This window comes from Delphinapterus leucas, chromosome 20, assembly GCF_059928025.1.
Source record: "Delphinapterus leucas isolate spDelLeu-1000000601 "Yukka" chromosome 20, BTC_Dleu_Yukka2, whole genome shotgun sequence".
NCBI classification, from domain to species: domain Eukaryota; kingdom Metazoa; phylum Chordata; class Mammalia; order Artiodactyla; family Monodontidae; genus Delphinapterus; species Delphinapterus leucas.
In genome coordinates this window covers 30,527,024-30,547,626 of record NC_143148.1, presented here as the reverse complement: position 1 = coordinate 30,547,626, position 20,603 = coordinate 30,527,024, and the positions used below count along the sequence as shown (strand labels likewise).

The 20,603-nt window shown below is 40.8% G+C and overlaps 1 protein-coding gene across 10 annotated transcripts in view; it reads right to left on the bottom strand.

Annotated features, from left to right (window-relative positions):
* Window positions 1–20,603, bottom strand: part of FTO (FTO alpha-ketoglutarate dependent dioxygenase) — a 406,506-nt gene that overhangs the window by 194,433 nt on the left and 191,470 nt on the right. For 8 of the 10 annotated variants that reach the window (XR_016390973.1, XR_016390974.1, XR_002642223.3 and 5 more), the window contains one exon: window positions 244–368. The exons of 1 other annotated variant lie outside the window; for it this stretch is intronic. Coding sequence is in view for 5 of the 9 variants with exons in the window: in XM_089903055.1 (XP_089759181.1) it covers window positions 244–368 (125 nt within the window). In the remaining 4 variants the exon portion in view is untranslated. One more of the 10 variants, XR_016390975.1, reaches the window with a different exon arrangement.

The window sequence follows — 20,603 nt, the reverse complement described above, 5'->3', positions numbered from 1 at the left end:
CATTTCTGCTAAATGTTATACTCGGGGGTAAATCATACATGCACACAGATGACATCACGGATCATTACAATTAATGTAGGTACCATGGGTAGGAAAGCTAACTTTGGCTGAAAGCATCTGTAATTTGCTTCTTTTTCGTGGCCCTTCCAGAGAGAGGGATGAGACCAGCCGTCAGGAAGGGATTAGCCAGAGAAAGCTCTTGTTTTCCAGGGACAACAAATCCCATTTTGTAATAAAACAAACCTGGCATGCCATTCCCTCCTCAGGTTCTGGCGAGCGGTGAGTGTGGCAAGGATGGCCGTCAAGGTCTCATTCCTTTGTTCTACAGGGGTCCCCTCTCTTCTAACTTCCCGAAGCACAGCATTTGTCTAGAAGAAATGATCCCCCAAAAGAGAAAGAGAAAGTACAAAAATTAATAATAAAAAAAAGCCCATAAGCAAATAAGGACAGTAAATCAATGGCTTTTTTATTATAGTTCCCCTGCTAACAAATCAATACAGTAAATGATGGTCAAAAACGGCCAGCATATATTTTGTGTTTAATCAATGTACATGGCACACAAGGTAAACTCTAAAGCTCCATTGCCTTAAGTAACACATCAAGATACTGTGCATTCTCGTTCTAATTTTCTCAGTGCACCAATGACTTTTTTATCCTGGGAACTGCCTACCACGAGCTATTATTAGAAATGATTTTCACGTACAGTTTACCATGAGTTGTTTCTTTGGCCCTTTAAAACACAGCAGTCTCTGACTTTCCCTCTCTCTCGTTCCTGCCACCCAGCTAAGGCTTACTGCACTCTTTCTTATTTGAATCATTAATTTCTATTTCCATCCATGCCAGGAAATTTTTTGAGGGGGGGTTCACTCATTTTCCGTGCTTGTTGCAAATCAAGAGCTTGCAAAGAAAGAAACACCAAGAGCACAAGAATCAGAGAACAGTGTACCTCCACGAACATCTTTCCAGCTTTGAAAATCCACCACATACTTTGAATAGTAGGTACAGGGATTCTTATACAGAGTAGACTTATGATTTGAGGAAGAATCATTTATTCTTTGGTTATTGTTGTGGTCCTTAAAAAAAAATTAGGCTCACGGGTGAGTACAAAAACCACCCAAGCAGTCAAAGCACAAGCACGTGACACCCTGTTTACTCTAACAAGTAGCATTACGTCAAAACTCAAATTTGAAACTGTCATTTCAACTTTATCTACAGCTCACCTCTGTAGGCTCTTTTTATTTTTTTTCTGCGGTATGCAGGCCTCTCACTGTTGTGGCCTCTCCCGTTGCGGAGCACAGGCTCCGGACGCACAGGCTCAGCAGCTATGGCTCACGGGCCCAGCCGCTCCGCCGCATGTGGGATCCTCCCGGACCGGGGCACGAACCCGTGTCCCCTGCATCGGCAGGCGGACTCTCAACCACTGCGCCACCAGGGAAGCCCTGTAGGCTCTTTTTATGTGTATTTTAAACATGCAAATGTCTGTGACACTAGGACAACAATTAAGAAAACAATGGAAAGTATTCTACTGGCACTTGAAATTTGAGTGAGCAAATGCCTTTCAAGTTTTAATCACAGAACTTTTCATCACATGTATTAATCTTCACATAACTGGAGTAGAAACTTTTAAGATTTATAAATGTTGTTTTTCATGTAAAGGTAGTGGGGCTTCTTTGGAGATGTTATAACCAAAGCGGTTGCCAAAAGGAATAAAATTGCCACTTCCTCTGTTCTAATTACTCAGTGTATTTATTTAACTGATGTCAATACCTTCATTTACTTGAAAAGCGCACTCAAAATTTGATTCTCATGGATCTTGAAATACTACTTATTTAGTCCTCTACCACACTTTACAGTGTATATTTAATATCTTCATGACAACCTTGAGAAGAGGTGTGGTGAACATTTGCTGTTTGGGTTGCCTCCCATCCATACCCAGTCCTCCTTTCCTATAAGAGCACCCAGATCTCCTTGTGGGGAAGTCTTTTATGTAATCTTAGAAGTGACAGTAATCACTGTCAACCAAAGTGTCCTGCTTTCCCCCAACAAGGATGTGGGTCAGGCCAACCTGATTCTCTTTTCCAGGACTTTAGACACTTAAGAATGACAAAGAAAGGGGAAACAAATGTGGAGGCAATTTATCTATTTCCTTAGTTTCTACCACCCGTGGTCCTCAAAGTATTCCCGGTTTCCTGAACTTTCTGAGTCCAGATCATTCTTCCTTTTGATACCTTGAGCTATCCAATATCCTTTCAATAAAGTTCCATTTTGTTCAAATTCACCAGAATCTGTTTCTGTTGCTTACAATCAAGCACCCTAACTGATACAAACAGGTAACACTGGAAGTAGTATCTTCAATGTAAAGGAAGGATCCACGATAACCTGACTAGAATTAGCCAGGAAAAAGGACCCTGATCTCTTCCTCCTGGACCCAGAATTACAGCTACTATACCGGCGATATAACCAACTGGATACTCTATGAGCTCCCAGGTCAACATTTTCGGCCCTCCAGCACAGGGAGGAATGCTGCGTTTCTCTAGGCGATGCTATGGCATGAAACCCAGGCTCCCAATATCTAAAGCAGGGTTGCAAATTCAAATAGCCATTAGGGCCAGAAAGGTAACATGAATGAGTGAGGCAAGGTTCCTGAAGAGGGCATATGCTCTATCTAAAAAGACAGCCACTACTCAGTCCCAGACAACTCTGCCATTCAGAAAAGCTGTTTTGTCAGTGCCTGATTCACGAATTTTCAAAATAAACAAGAAACCTGTTTTTTTTTAAATGTGAAAACTTGTAATTTTAAAATGCTGGAAGCTAATTTTTAAAATTTTTAGTTTTTATATAAATTTGGTTTATTTTTAAAATTTTTATTGAAATATAGTTGATTTACAGCGTTGTGTTAGTTTCAGGTATACAGCAAAGTGATTCAGTTATACATATATACATATGTATATATAAATATATATATTGTTTTTTTACATTCTCTTCCATTACAGGTTATTACAAGATATTGAGTATAGTTCCCTGTGCTATACAGTGGGTCCTTGTTGGTTACCTGTTTTATATATGGTAGTATGTATATTTTAATCCCAAACTCCTCATTCATCCCTCCTCACCCCCTTTTCCCTTTGGTAACCATAAGTTTGTTTTCGATGTCTGTGAGTCTATTTCTGTTTTGTAAAAAAGTTCATTTGTATCTTTTTTTTTTTTTAGATTCCACATATAAGCGATATCGTATGATATCTGTCTTTCTCTGTCTGACTTACTTCACTTAGTATGAAAATCTCTAGGTCCATCCATGTTGCTGCAAATGGCATTATTTCATTCTTTGGCTGTATTCCATTGTATATATACACCACATCTTCTTTATCCACTTATCTCTCGATGGACACCTAGGTTGCTTCCATGTCTTGGCTATTGAAAATAGTGCTGCCATGAACAGTGGGGTGCATATGTCTTTTCAAATTATGTTTTTCTCCAGATATATGCACTGGATCATATGGCAGCTCTATTTGTAGTTTTTTAAGGAACCTCCATACTGTTCTCCATAGTGGCTGCACCAATTTACATTCCCACCAGCAGTGCAGGAGTGTTCCCTTTTCTCCACACCCTCTCCCGCATTTATTATTTGTAGCCTTTTTGATACTGACCATTCTGACTGGTATGAGGTGATACCTCATTGTGGTTTTGATTTGCATTTAATACAATTTTTAAAGGTTACTTTCCATTTACATTTATTACAAAATATTGGCTATATTCCCCATGTTCTACACTACATCCTTGAGCCTATCTTGCACCCAGCAGTTTGTACCTCCCGCTCCCCCATCCCTATATCGCCCCTCCCTCCTCCCAAACTTTTTTTAAATACCATGTGGGCCAAACAAGAAACAGCAATGGCTAAACAGAACTCAGGAAGCTGCCAATTTGCGACCTCTAACGTAAAAGATGTCTAATTTAGGAGAGGTCCTGGCATCAACGGGTATTCTAACAACAGCATTGCTCCTTGTCTGTGATACCCCACCTCATGTACTTAAAGTCGGAAGGAACCTCAAAAAGTCATGTAGTTTATCACTATGTCTGCAGGTACATATTATTTTACCTAAAAATGCTTCAAATAGAAAACAAAATACACATCTAGATGGCTCCAAAGACATGATGAAAATAAAATTATTTGACTGTATTAAAATAACTTTCAAAAAAAGTCATTTATCTCTTCTCTGCCTTTCACATAATTTAAATTTTATCCAGAAGCCCTTGTTTTCCAAGGATCCTGAAGAGCCTCTAAGAGGGGAAGGAGGAAGGATTGAAGAAAGTGAATTTGATGAGGGCAGGGGACCGTGTCTGTTTAGTTACCACTGTATCCCCACTGCTCCCCTAATGACTTTTAATAAATATTTGTCAAATCAGTAATAAAAGCAGGAACTTGAAAAACAAGTATTGCAAAACCAAAGAGCAACGGAAGACTGTCTTCTTTTAGGAAATTACTATCATATAGGCTTAAAACTCATAAAATATATAAACTAAGAGACAGTTATGTGCTCTACCAAGGAGCTCTCTTCACTTCACCAAAGGACTCACTTCCTGGTCTATTTAAATAACTAGCTCCCCTAGTTCTGAGTTTCCCAAACTTTAGTCATTCTAGATCAGTCTCATAATTCTTGCCATATTTGTATATAAAGTATATAATATTTAATATCAAAGTTACACGTTTATTTCATTCTAGATGGATACTGTTGCTTGCTGAAGGCTCTGAGGCTAAAGCCAGCTTCCTCTTTGTAAAAGAAGACATGAACAAGTACAGGAGAATGTTAGAGACATATCAGTCTAAAAGAAGACCTCCTCGCCACAATTACAGGAATTGAAAAGGAGCTGAAAAGGGAATCACCTTCTCCGAGTTGTCCTCACTATGTGCAGAGTCCTGGAGCGCCACCGAGCATCACCCCGGGTAACACCATGGTCCACATCCCACGCTCTGGATGCACTGCCCTACCTCGATGGTTTTCCAGTACTTCACAGATAAACCTCTTTTCTCCCTAAGTGTATTCTTATATGAAATTCAATATATAAAACAAACTGGAGCAGTTCTCTTTGAAGCTTTGAAGGTATGGAGGACCTGGAGGTTCTCCCTTTGTCGCGGGATATCTCTTCAAAAGCCTTAGGAACTGTGAAACACAATTTGCCAACCTCAAGCCAAGAGTGTTTAAAATAGTATTCAGGTTATTAAAAGTTTATACATTGCTGGTGGGAATGCAAAAGAGTGTCATTCTGGTAAAGAGTTTGGCGGTTTCTTATAAAGTTACACACACACACACACACACACACACACACTTAATATATCACCAGCAATCCAATTTCTAGGGCTTTACCTAAAGAAATAAAAACTTATGTTCACACAGAAACATGCATAAAGATGTTGATAGCAGCTTTATTCGTAATTGCCAAAAACTGGAAATAACCTAAATGTCCTTCCAAGGGTAAATGGATAAACACACTGTGATACATCCATACAATGGAATACTCCTCAGCAAATAAAAGGGACGAGCAATTGATATATGTAACCACTTGGATGAATCTCGAAGTCAGTATGCTGAGTGAAAGAGGCTAGTCTCTAAAGATAAAACACCGCATGCTTCCACTTATTTGACTTTCTGGAAAAGGCAAATTATAGGGACAGAGAGCAAATCAGTGAGGGAGTTTTTGGAATGAGGGAACTAGTCTGTATCCTGATTGTAGTGGTGGTTATAGGAGTTTATACATATGTTAAAACTCATAGAACTCTATATCCAAAAAAGTTGATTTTATTGTATGTAAATTTTATAAACTTTAATTTTTAAAATTCATTCTCATCACATTTTTAGGACAAGAAAGAATGTAGAGAACAAGTTTACATACAAATATGCCTAAAAGATAAGTAAAAATATAGAAAAGCATATCTGGATTACAAAACAAATTCTGTTACAAAAAATTTTTTTTAGATATTGGAAAAGGATGGGTGAACTTAGATTGAGCATTCAGACCCTAAAATTAAATATTTCATAACATTTAGAGTGAAGAGAAGTCCTTGCACAAAAGGAAATTTCAGAGTGTCAAAGAGCATTCTTTTTATAAAAATTACTAGTGATATTTTTATCCTTATAATAGTGTTGGCTCTGCAAGGGTTGGCTTTACACAGGAAATGTTAATAGCCCATTTCACCAGCAGTAGAAACACAGAACTGTCTTCAAACAAGCACCAATTTTTAAACAGTATGCTATTACTGAAACACATTCTCCCTTTGCTCCCCCCAAAATATAGGGAAAGTAAACCATAGGTTTAGAGATCATGCTCTGGAGGTTAAATTTCCTTTCATTAGTGATTCTGTTTCAACCAAAATCTATGGAAATGCTGGCATATCAGGAAAAGACTAAGAATATTCTAAAGAGAGCTGGCTGTTCACATTCCAGCTGCCACTTCCTAGCTGTGGCCTTTCCCACAATTGCAGAATGGAGATGACCACAGAGCCTCCCTACGGGTTCTTGTGAGGACTAGTTGCCCAGTCCTGCGCCACTGTGATTATGATTGTTTAGTTTCATCTTAAACGCACTCATCAACCTTGTGCTAAGCTCTGCTATTTTAGCAAGAGGATTCCTTAAAGCGTCTACGACTTGGAATAAAAAAATTCAAGGAAATCAGGCAACCGCTGAACAGCCACAACCATAAGGAGTCTCTACCAGAAGCCAGAGGCGTATCCTCTTTTGCGTATCCCTAGCGGGAAAAAATCTTGATCCCTGGAGGTTGGGTTTTATTTTTAGAATCAGTCCTGATTTCACTGGACCCCACTCCATTAGTAGACCTATCTCTCTCTGAGGCCACTACCCAACACCTGTCCTGTCCTTCTTAGTGTCCTATGGGGGGGGAGCCTCGTTCTGAAACCTTCAACTGCAGTCAGCCCAGGGCTCTGCCCTTGGTTCTCCTCTCCTTTCTGCTGCCTGTGCTCTCTGTGGGTGACCTCCCCCTCCAATGGCTTTAGGGGTCCCTGTAGGCTAACGACTTCATGCAGACTTCTACCTAGAAGCAGACCTCTCTGCTGAGTTCCAGCCCCATACAGCCAACCACCGGCTAGCTCTCCTTCAACATACACCTCAGACGTGCCACCTCAACCTCAACTCATCCACATCTGAACTGCAATTTTTGCTCTCCATCAAACTTCTCCTTCTCCCTTTACTTCCCTAGAATGGCGAATGACACCACTATCAATGCAGTCATCCAAACTAGACATCTAGGAATCACCCCAGTCTCCTCCTTTGCCTTTCTCTGCCCTCCCTATACCTAAACATCAACACCTATTATTCCTGTCTGTTCAATATGACTTAGACTTATTTCTTCCCCACTACCATAGGCTTAGTCCAGGCCATCTCTCATCTGGACCATGAAATGGCATCCAAACTAGCATCCCTGGGTCAATCTCACCCCTTTCATGAATTTACCTCCTACAAGAGGAGTATGTCAGTGTCAAAGGAGACAAGGAGCTTCAGCCTCCAAGAACCCCACCTAAGCCAGAGCAGCTCTGTTCATGTAGCCTTCAGTTATTGCATCTGAGAGATACAAAAAAGTACTTTTTTTAAAGCCTAGATTCCTTAATCTGAAAAAAAAACCCAAAAAATAAAAATAAAAGAACTCATCTTAATATAGGCCCTGCTTACTTCTCAAATCTTAGCTCCTCCTATCTTCTATTCCATATAAAACTAATTGCAGTTCCTTGAAAATACATGACTATTCTAGACTACATATTTCCTGTACCTGGTTGTATAACTTACCAGTAACTACTAATTCTTCAAGAAACATCTCAAATAACACCTCCTCTGTGAAGTCTTGCAGGAACCACAATCTTCCACCACACTAAGTAGAGTGGGTCACCCCTTCTTATGTGTCACCCCTGAGCATCTCACAAATCACGTCATATTCCATTGCAATTAATTATTCACTAGAGCCTGCCTCCTCCAGAGTGTGAGCTCTATGAGAACAGATAGGGTCTATACCCATTTCTTCTTAATATCCTCCAAGGTACCAAGTTTGGTGCCAGGTCATGAAAGTGGGCTCCTGATAGATGCTTGTTGAACAAATAAAGCCAAATGACATGTCTGGTGAATAAGATGAACAATCCAGTCACAGAGTACTATTCAAGATAAAAAAAAATATATGTGAAACAAGCTTTGGTTTGATTCAAACTATTCCTGAAGATAAATCTAAGAAAAAAGTTACAAAACCTATTTTTAAACAAAAGCATCAAGAAAAATTAAGTATTTGCAATCCCTAGGTGACTACTTAGAACGGCAATATTCATTTGGATGTATCTAGAAATAGATAGTTTTACTATGACGCTACGATAACAGTTAATCCATGCATACCCTCCTGATAAGCCAAAAGAAGTCTCACTCTGTCCATTTCAGTAGAGAAAACTACTTTGGATTCTGGCAACCCACAGCATTCTACGGACCTCCAAGAATTCCACAGTGTTTTTAGTTTCTCCTGGCTCAAAACTTAATGCATAAAAGATTAAGTAAAAAATCCAGAACCAGAAAGAGAGAAAGAGAAAGAGAGAAAGAGAGAGAGAGAGAGAGAGAGAGAGAGAGAGAGACTGAACAAGAATGAGAAAAGGAAAGCCAACATAAGGCTCTAAGAAGGCTTAAATTTTAGGTGTAAATTCACATCTTTCTTGGAAAAAGTCCCCCAATTCGGAATTCATTCAGTTAAAACTGAGCAATTCACCTAATTCTTGTTGGCTATATTTTTACGTTCAGTAACTTTCAATATGTCCTAATTGTAGGGTATCATAAGGAAAGCACATATGAACATACATGCATTATGCAGAATTTGTAGCATGTAAGGTTTTCAGACGGGAATCACTCTGAGATTTAAAAGGAGCATTACGGTATTTACTCATTACTAATAATGGTATATTAGTCTTTAATTTTTTTGATTCCTTTCTGATCTGGAGTAATAGCTTCCGATAGGCCTTCAACTCCAAAACCTAGATTTAATCTTAATCCATCCTTCTTACAAATCAGAAAACTTTGTCCAAGAAAATACATGGAAACAGGAGGCAGTCTACAAATATGGCTGGTGGCTGGTGATCCCTCTGATTAGTTCGCTTAAAAAAAAAAAATCTGCTGCTGTTATTCCAATTTCAAAAGCCATATAAACACCAGCATGCCAGAAGTGCATACCTTTCCCACCTTCCCAGCATCTCCCTACCCTCACCACCACCAAAAAAAGTCCTACTGTCATGGTGGGAAAAATGCCGTTCCTAACACTTTTTATATACATAGCTGCCTCATGTTAGGGTTGTATTTCCCCTCTGCACACACAAATTACAAAGATATGCTCTGACTGATAATGAGGGCTAAAGGTTCAACTTGTGAAGAAACTTGCTTTAAGATGTTATCAGCTGGGAAAGCTATTTCCTCACATCAACATTGCCACGGGCTGTCAAAAACCCAACCAGGGCTGCCTCTTCAAAAGTTCAGGAACACTTTTTTTTTTTCTCCTTCTTTCTTTCTTCCCCCTCCCCCCCTTTTTTTAAAAAAAAAAGAAGAAGAAAGGCACAGAACCCACTGAGATAGCCTTAGTCCCATCAAAGAGAGGTCGATCTCGGGTCTTCCTTCATTTACTGATTGTCAGTTTCAGATGGCTCTTTTGTGAGGCCTCTGCAGCTCAATGCTGAGTGATGCCTTCACATTTTCTAAACTGGACTGGGCACCGCCAAAGATTTCCAGCGCGCTTGGATCCACAGCCCAGCAGAACAAATAAACATTCCTCTCAGCCTTTTTGCCTACTTTATCTCCCTCTCCAGGAGCGAGAGGTTTCGGGGGTGCTAATGTTTACACAATGTTCAAACTTTCTTCCCCCTGTTTCCTGAATTTGAGAAGACACATCCTGGATGACCTCGGCTAAGAGATAACACCAAGTCACCACTGGGTGCCCCGTCTACTGGACTACTTAAGGCTGCCGTCTTCATCCCTCCCCTCCCCCACCCCTCCCAGTCTTACCAAGGAAAGAAGGAGATAAGCTAGGCTGTCTTGAAAGGAAGGCACAAAGGCAGAAGTCTCCAAGAGGCTGCCAACAATGCGGCCTTTTATTCCCACCTAAAGAGACACTTGGTTCAGCTCATCTCAAAGACCCACTTTATGTGCATGAACATCTCAGCAGAGTTTACCAAATGAATCCTCAAAAATGTACCTGGAAGACATATTTTGGCATTTTTCCATTGTGTACTTCTGGGATGTGGGAGCTAGTTGAGAATAATCACGAATGTCTATGGGGAAAGAATTCAGGGAAAACGTTTCTTTGATCAGTTTCCTCATGTGTCAAGGGGTCTGTGTTAATAACACCTAGAGCTCTTGTGATGATTACCTGAGATCATCCATCGAAAGCACTGTGCCCAATGCTTGGCATATACAAAATGGTCAATAGATATTAGAAATGGTTACAACCGTCATCAGCATTTTGTACGGGGAAAAACGATCACAGAAGATAATGGATACTGATTTTCTTTAAATCCTAAAATACCACAGCAGGGAATCTGCACAATTACTTAACTTTCTGCCCAAAGCACTTTCATAGTACTTCCCATTTTTCTCCTCCTACCAGTATAGAAATCACTACACTTGATGTGTTTCACTAAAAGCTACAGAGCCACAGCAGCCTGTCTGGTACTGCATGAACTCTCAGGACAGCCGTGTGGGTGACCACTGGGATGGCCAGGCTGCTGGAGAAAAAGACAGCCTGCCCCAGACGTTGAACCTGGGGTGCCGAAGTGGTGAGGAGAAGCTAGACTTCAGAACCAAGCTGGCAACTCTGGGGTTTCAGATAGTGGTAAAGAATGATCCAGGTGTTTGTCAAGGAAGGCAAGAAGATAGGAAGGAAGGGAGGAAGGAGGAAAGAGAGAGAGCAGGAAGGAAGGAAAGAAAGCAGGAGAGAAATCAGGAAAGAGAAAGAAGGAAAGAAAGAAGAACAGAAAAGGGGAGAGAAAGGGGAAGAAATAGAGGAAAAAAGTAAGCAGGAAAAGGAAGAAAGAAAGAGAGAGAGAGGGAGGGAGGGAGGGAGGGAGGAAGAAAGAAAGGAAGGAAGGAGAAGAAAGAAAGAAAAGGAAAAAAAGGTGAAGAGGAAAGGAAGTGTCGCTTCTAGAAGCCAGCAGCCTGGGCTGTGGCGCCAGCAGCCCTCATCCTGCTACTTTACGCCTGTAACCCCACTGCCTCCGCTGGCACGGGCACAACTAAATGTTGACTTCAAGGCTGCAGAGAGCACTCGACTGATTTTGTACGTGATTAATTGCCAAAGACATGGCTGGCCATATGGAACAGAGAAAGCATCAAGTCATTCATACTTCTGTATGTGATCGCTTGGCCCCCGTTGTTTTAATGTACAGGAAAGAGCTAGTATAGCACAGCCCTGGTGTCTTGCCCCCGACAGCCCATTAAGAAATCTCAAAGCACCTAGTCGAAGTTATGCTGTTGGCTTTTCAATAGCAGCCTAATAAAACAGAAGCCAAGCTTTCCAACCAGTCTTAAATCTTTCACATACAGTACATTAACTACTGGGGCTAAAACAATGGGCTTCTTATGATAGGAAATGGGATTTGATTTCTAGTCTCGGCATACTTACCGAAAGCCTTTTTTTTGACCTTTATGGAGTTTACAAAATCATTGTTCTTTTCCCCCTGTTTTCCAAGGACCCTAATAGATTTGTTTGTTTCAGTACAGTCCACACTTAGTTACTATTACGTGCAGTCTATATAATAAAGCTGATTCATAGAGAGGTGAAAGAAACAGCATAATTATTCTTGCCAAGAGAGCCCAGGAATCATTCTAGCTTCTGAAGATTCACTTTCCTTCAAAACAGGAAAAAAAAAACAAAACCTATACACTAGAGGGAAAAGTCTCACACACACACTCTTATTACCCTCACCTCCCTTTCCCACCACTCTGTGAAATGAATCCGTTCAATGTGGGAAAGAAAATCCATTTATTTTCCAGTGGTTCTACTGTTGGCCCCGGGTGACACTCCCCTTCAGGCCACATGGGAAGGTGCCACCTCAGGTACAATTCTATCCCAACTTACAGCCTCTTAGTTTTAGCCATTACTAAAATCTTTGCAGACTGTTAACTTTCTGTCTAAGGGGAATAGATATACATTTCCACAATGTTTTCCTTTCAAGGATTTTCAAATGACAGCACTAAAAATTGTAATACCATCAGTAGTTTCCTTTGTCAGTTCTGACATGTGTTGGCGAGGATGACTTTGTTGGCGCTTTTCATTAGAAAATATTTATATAATGTTTCATGTCTCAGGATTTTGAGGTGTTGAAATTATCCTCACCCCAGAAGACACCACCTATGGGAAATTCCACTTGACTGCCTATTCATTAGCAGGGTTGTAATTGCCTCTCCCACTGAAATGAGCTAACAGCCCATGCAGAGCTCTAAGCCAATAGGAAATTCCCTGCCTCCCGGCTGCCTCGCCTTCCTCGGAAGATGCTGGTGCTTTCCAGGATGAGCCACTCAACTAATAAACAATACCGTGACACAAGAGAGTCTGAGCAAGACTCTTGGAAGAGAGAAGAAGCAAAAGCCTTGAAAGTGACTCAGTGGTGTGGCAATGAAGACACAAGATTTCTACAAAGACAAGAGAGCGTTTTCATTGACCATTATCTTACAGTGATTTGTTTTATTATAGTTATGCTCTATAATGTGTGATGCTGGTGTGATTCCCATTTCATAGATGGGGAAAGCTGAGACTGGGAAGGCGAAATGCCCAAGAGTAAATACACATCAGTGGCAGAAGCGCTAGTGTGCTAATTCTTTATATTTCTAGCTGACTGTTCACCGCAATGGAAGCCCTACTAGATAATACATAAAAGTATTACATATAATACTTTATATTACATACATATACCTAATAAAAAGTAATACACATAAAAGTACCTTTCTAAAGTCTCATCCATGGAAACAAACCTACCATTGCTGCAAAACCTTCAATAAAGAAAAAGGAAAGGTTTAAATGACAGCCATGGCACAGAGCAATACCACCTGGACCTAGAACTCAGTACGGACATATATATACATCTCACATAATGAATACCACAATGACAGCCAACTTCTCCCCAGTTACTTCAGCAGTGCCTTGCCTTATCTGTGTCTTTTCGTCAAAACATATTCACTCCACAAATAAGAGCAAGAACTCTCCCAATGCCGCCATGACATACACACGCCCCTAATTCCCAGCCGCCACTTCTAAGAATCTCACTGCACTAATCTATTTGTCGTCGGAACTGTTAATTGAAGGTGAAGAATGGCTAGCTACACCAAGAGCTAAGCAACTGAGCCACGGATGATGTTTGGCCTAAAAGTGGCTCAGTGCCTTCCAATCCTTGGGCCAGTGAAAAGGTACCCAAGATCTCCATCAGATCAGCTCCCCGCTTCCCCCAAGCATCAGTAGCACAAAGGCTGAAGTTGTCTGTCGTGCACACTGGATTATATGAAGTGTAAAACATTGGGGGAGAAAGGGAGGGGAGGGGGGAGGCCTTTGAAAGGGAACGGGAAAAAGAAATCACACTTGCAAGAGGATCCAGCTGACAGCTCAGTCGCTAACAAGTGAGACAAGTGAATATGTTTGGAAACATTGTGATGCAGGAAGAGTGCGGGCCTTTTGTCTGCAGCCCTACAGTGTGTCTTTAACCCAAATGCTGCCTGCATCACTGAACATATGTTTTCTACACAAGAACTGAAGCAGAAAAGGCTCTTTGTTATAATTCACTCCTTTGTATATATGGGCTCCCCCCACCCCACCTTCTGCCCATCCCTCTCTCAGTAATATCCAAACCAAAGCCCTAATGGGAAATTTAACTGCTTTGGAGAGTGAAGCCAGAATGTCCCACAGAGATCCTTCTACTGCCCCCAGGCCTTGAGAACTGCTCCCCACAAAGTGATAGTAACAGCATGGGGTCCATTCATTCAGTGCTTACTATGTGCCAGGCATCAGCAACAAGCATTTTATCAACATGATCTCATTTCATTGAGAAAACTTTGTAAGTGGCACCTCTATTTTTTAACTGAGGAAACTGAGGCATGGAGAGAGTAAATTAGGGAAGAGTCCAGTTTTAGACACGTGAAGCTGGAAATGCTAGTGGGACATTTAGCAGACAGGGGTATGGAGTATGAGAGAAACATATAGGACAGACGTGAAGATCGGGGGAAATTATACACATACACCCCATTCTGCACTTTAAATGTCACTCTGTCTGAGTTGGGAACTGGATGGCACAGAACTCAAATTTAAGCAAAGCTGATGGGGCGGGTAATGAAGAGAATGTTACAGTGGGCAAATCAGGAGGTCTCTCTTCCCCTGCGGATTTTAGGATGGGGAGAAAGAACACAGGCTCTCGAGTCCAACCGCACTCATGGCTGAGTTGGCCAGGGGCAAGTGACTTACCCTCTCTGTACCTCAGTTTCCTCATCTGTAAAATGAGGGTATTTCTAGCACCCACTTCAAAGGGTTAGCAGGATTCAATTTTTATACATAAGGCCCTTAAAGAATAGTGCCTGACAAAGCCACTAAAATTGATCGTCATTTTTCTACTACCTCAGCCTTTACTTTTCCCTCTCTCCCTGTTCAGTGTTAACCATCTACCCGGTTAAGTCAGTGTCTCTAACCCGGACGCCTTCTGGATGGTGACGACGATGATGATGGTGATGGTGATGGTGATGGTGATGGTGATGGTGATGGTGATGGTGATGATGATGGTGATGGTGGTGATGGTGATGATAAAGCAGCTAACATTACTGAGCACTTACTACATGCCAGGTGCTGTTCACATGCATCATATCATTGAATCCTAAAAATAAGTCTATGAGATAAAAGTTATTATCTCTATTTTGCAGATTTAAAAAACTGGGATGTAGAAAAGTTAAGTAATTTGCTAAGTTTTACACCATTAGTAAGCAATAGAGCCAAACCTAACCCGTGCCTCAGACTCCAGGGACCAAAGCTAACACATGTATAAACGGACACTTTACAAAGTGCTTTCATGAACATTATCTCGTGTAATCCTCATAAAAAACTACGTGAGTTAGGTAGAGCAAGTATTATTAACCACATTATTACAGATAAGAATTCTGAGGCTCAGCTACATTAAATAACTCATTCAATATCAAAATTAGTATAGGAGTCAAGCTATGACTGGAAATCAGGTGTTCCAACTCCAGGCCCAACACGTTTTATACACACAGAACACATGGAACAGACTGTTCTGAAGGCAAATTTCCACGTAATAAATCAATCAACCTGAGTCTCTACTATAGGGCGATCAGCGGCAAGGCCACCATACCTGGCCCCCAGGAGCTTATGATCTAGGTAGGTAAATAAAATATATACGTGGGCTGGAGGGTGACCAATGGAGTTACCTAAATTAACTGCTGAATTCAATAAAGCTCTTAGAACTGATTTTGATTAATAAAAGTCACTCCACTCGACTAGACTGCCCTGTTCATGACTGAGCATAACCTTAACATTATCATTTAATCTTGATCTGCTAAGTACTCATCCTTTTCATTTTGAGGCAATGAAAGCTAAAATGTGGACCTGTAAAAACAAAGATAGAGCCAATAAATTCCACCACGTATATCTGCCGACCCTTAAAAAGAAAATCTTACTTTTCTTAAGATTCCTGAGGTCAGAGCTATGTCTTGCTGTAATGAAGCAGCTCATGCTATTGACAATGTGACTATTAAAACTCTAAATGAAGTAACAGTCTGGTAAGGAAAGATAATTCAGTTCAAGTCACGTGGGCAGAGTTGCTGCACTTGTCCTCAGATAACATCTACTCAAGACAAATGCAGTCCCTGCCTGGACCACTCTCTGTAAACACCACTGTCTACCAAGTCTTCGGCGTCAGTATTACTTGCTACTTGGCACATAGCTACTCAGAGAACACACACACACACACACACACACACACACACACACACACACACAGTTGGGAGATATAGTCCTCAAATAGGAATTCAGTATCTATTTAAGTTCCTATCATACCAGCAATTTAAGTACATATTACTAATGCATTAATAGTAGCTATGAAAAGAAAAACACATTTCAGTGGCTACATAAAATATAATCATAAAGGTATTAATAACAATAACGAAAACAACCACAAACACTGTCACTAGTTTGTTGATCGTTTACCACGTGCCAGGCCCCGTCCTGACCGCTTTTCATATATTCCTCATTATACCCTCATAACGGTTTGGTGAAGCAGGTTTTATTATTATCCCAATTTATAGATAAGAAAATCAAGGCACAAAAATATTAAGTCTCAGTCACACAGCTGACAAGTGGTGGCATCAGGATTCAAAGCCTAGGCAGGCTGGTAGCAGAGTTCACTCCCCTACCCATGAAACTATGTAATGACTCTGGAGCACATCCTAAGAGGCAGGGAAACAGCAACTCATTTAATCCTTCCAACAACCTCACAAGGTTGGTTGATATCATTTACAAACCCATGTTACCAGTGCTTAATAACTGGTCCAGGATCTCATTGCCAGGGGGTGGCAGAGTAAGGGTGGTTCGCAGAACTGGGGTAAACGATGCTAAGTTCTTGACAATGATTTCAGTAACAGACTAGGGTTCAGAAATGGTCTCTACTTGTGGAAGAAGCAGTGGCTCACTTCCTGATTGTCTGAAGTTCCACTTAGACACAGAGACAGAGGACCTGAGGTCACAGGGAAGAGCATCATTTTTTGAATACAGAGGACAACACCAAATGGTTGTCGAGCTTCATCTCTGCCAAACTATCTTTCCACCTAGATCTAGTTCAGATATCCAGAGCCTTCCTAGCTATAATGCCCAAATCAAGGTTGAAAATGACAATATCATTTAGGATTTTTTTCACCCTTTCTCACATTTATGAATATCATATATGAAAGGAATATGAATGCTGGATGGAAACACTTTTTTTTTAATTTTTATTTTATACTGGAGTATAGTTGATTAACAGTGCTGTGTTAGTTTCAGGTATATGTTAGTTTCAGGTATACAGCAAAGTGATTCAGTTACACATATACATGTATCTGTTATCTGTTATTACAGAATATTGAGCAGAGTTCCCTGTGTTATACAGTAGGTCCTTGTTGGTTATCTATTTTAAATATAGTAGTGTGTATATGTCAACCCCGCACTCCCAATTTATCCCTTTCCCCCACCTTTCCCCTTTGATAACTATAAGTTCACTAACTTCTGAATGCCAGTATTAGCTAGAAGGTTAGAAAAGTCTTTGAGTTTGGCAGATGCTATCTTGTTTATATGTTTAGTGTCACAGACGGCAGCCATCATTAGATCTTATGTGTGGCTTAAGCAATAGAAATGCATCTTCCTTCTGGTTAGGAACATTCCCAGTGCTCACATGAGCAATTAGTATAAGGACATGGCTGAAGGAATATCTACAAATTTATCAGAATTTGTGTCTGAAGTTTAAGAAAATGAGATTTTCAACTCTAGGCTTATCAGAAATTTACAATAGAAAACTATGGCTACACTGCATTCACTTTCTTAAATCATTACAACTGTGATTCGGAGTAAAAGAAACAACCAAGAAAGTTCAACGACAACACAGAGGGACTCGGCACACGAGTGGGATACTTGGTACCCAGCAGCAGGAGCAGTAATGGGAATCCGTCCAGTAGTCTGCCTCTGCCCTTTACCTCATCTTTTAATGCTTCCCATTTAGAGAACTCTGAGTTCTAGAGCTAGAAACTACATTCCATTCATTTTTAGGGAAAGAAAGCAATTATTCCAACTTCAATTGTTAATATCTTTTATTATTTTTTAATATATTTATTTACTGGTATTGAATACTGTATAGTTCACGTCCAATATTATATTAGTTTCAGGTGTACAACATAGTGATTCAATGTTCTTACTGATTTTACACCACAGTAATTATAATATTATTGACTATATTCCCTCTGCTGTACATTACATCCCTGGGCCTTATTTTATTTATTTATTTATTTTAATCTTTTTTTTTTAAACATCTTTATTGGAGTATAATTGCTTTACAACGTTGTGTTACTTTCTGCTGTATAACAAAGTTAATCAGCTATACGTATACATATATCCCCATATCCCCTCCCTCTTGCGTCTCCCTCCCACCCTCCCTATCCCACCACACACACAAAGCACCGAGCTGATCTCCCTGTGCTATGCGGCTGCTTCCCACTAGCTATCTATTTTACATTTGGTGGTGTATATTTGTCCATGCCACTCTCTCAATTGATACCTTTTAAAAGCTACACCCTCAGTGAAATACCTTCCTATAAACAGGTACAGACTGTGAGGGCCTTAACCTTAGCTTTAAGAAGGTAATGTGGTCACCACAAAGTTGCTTTGAGAGCCCCAAAGACAACAGAAACCACAATTCTGTCTTGAGTGATACAATCTAAAACCTGCTAATACTACTGCTGTTGGCACGAATCCCTACTTAACTCTAACTGGCTGCACTCACAACAGCTTTATGCTTTGAGAAGCAGATATTATTGGCTCACCTCATAGAGATAATTGCCTCTCCTGCCTTGTTTAGTGCTTATACATTCCATACCCAAAGATTAAACCTCTGTAGAAAACCCATGATGGGCACAGTCCTTTCATGCTGAAATTGTCTCCGTGAGACTGAGCCGGGACACTTTAACTTTGGGGTTTAGACAATGGGTTTTCTGAAAGGATTAGAAAAATGGGCAACAACTGAACCTCCTCCTCCCTCCTGTTCAAGTCTACCACCTGCTGCGGTGTTTTTGTTTCAGTAACAATGAAGCCTTCATGTTTCAGGCTCATATTTAAAGTTTGCTGAACTGGTCCCTTTCGTTTTGGTTAACTCTTAAGGAGCAGAAAAAGAGAGATTTCTTTTTTTTGCCTAACAAACAAACAAACACACCAACGTACTTTCCTGATTGGCCCCCAACAAAGAAATATATGTGAATAAATATACATGAATCATCGTCCTGCTCACCTTCGTACACCGCCCCGGAGTCAGCAGATACTCTATTTATATTTCATAAAGTATTATCGGTCACTAAGGGCCTCAGAACATTTGCAATTTCGTGGTTTGCTACAGTAACAGGTGCTGTGGTAAACAGGAATGTAAAGTGTTAGAAAAAAAGGGGGGGATCACTTCAGAGACATTAAGCAGCTTTAAACACTGACAGCAGAAAGGGAAAATTTTTAAGCAATTCGGTCAGGTCAGTAAAAAGAAACACAGGTCAGAGGAACAAAATGGTACCCCAAAATTCTGCCCATTGATAAATGGGCATACTGTCTCGTGGTTGGCTGCACAGGCCAAGGCGAAGCAACTGTTGGATGAAAACGAAAATATGCTCTCTTTGTGGCACCCTGACAATAAGTTACTTCAGCTTGGTGAGCGCTTGAGGCCCCCATTCTCCCCGTGTACGCGGCTGGGGGATACATTAAAGAAAACAAAAGGGTCCATTTTCATTGTAACCATGCAGAGGGTTAAGCATCTGACCTTCAAGTATGGTGTGCTTGTGCTCAGTGGAAAGGTTCTTGACAATATCAACAAGAATTACTGCTGTTTGAGAAAGGGGACACAATTAAAAACAATCTCAGATGCTTGTCGTACAGCTGTCCAAGGTTCAGTTCTGCCTGACCTCTAAGGATGCTACGTGTTTAACGGAGACAATTTAAGATATTTTAGTGAGTCCCTTAACCATTCACCATCGCCATCCTTCCACTTGGGAGTACCTAGCCTTCACCACAAAGTGCTTTTCCAGTAACGAGATTTTACGCTGTGGGGTTTACCCTTAAAGCCATTTACCTCTCCAGTCTGTCCTCCACTTGCTATCTGACCGCCCTAAGAAGCAGCCCCAGGCCAGACCTTACGGGGGACTTGGCAGGAGGCCGGAAAGTTTGACTTGACAGAACCCAATTCCTTTAAAATAGTTGTTCTCTGTTTTTCTTTTTAAAGCAAAATCTTATCACACTTTACTTTCCAGAAAAGATGTTACCGAAGGCAAGTTTTTCTTCTGTTAAGAGATAATTTATCCGGAAAGAACTTTTCTTTATTTGAACAAAAATATAGTCAGTCAGTCACCTATTACCCATCTGCAAAAGAGAAAGCACAGAGACATTCCCAACACAGAAACAGGTCAAGGAAAAGACAAACAAACAAACAAAACCACAAGTATTTCTTCTGAGATAGCAGAGAAGACGGTTTGAAAAGAAGCAGAAATTCTGAGGTAAAAGACTAATGCCTTTGTCTCAGCTGAGGAAAACCACCGTCTTCCTGCTGCTTGACCTTTCAGAGTCAGCAAAAGGCTCTGAAACTCTTCCACAAATAAGAGGGTCCCTGGGAAGTGACCACGAGAAGGTGCTGTCCACCACTGGGGTGGGAAAATGCTGGAAAGCTGAGGGCCTGCCACCTGGGCCTACAACGGCCTTTGAAGGCACAAACCATCGCAGCCTGCCCCAGATTTGAGGAGATGAGACTTCCCACATCTTGGGAAGAAAGGAAGCTCTATGGAGGTGAAGCAAAGGCAAGAGACAGGCCAAATCTCTTAAAGAGC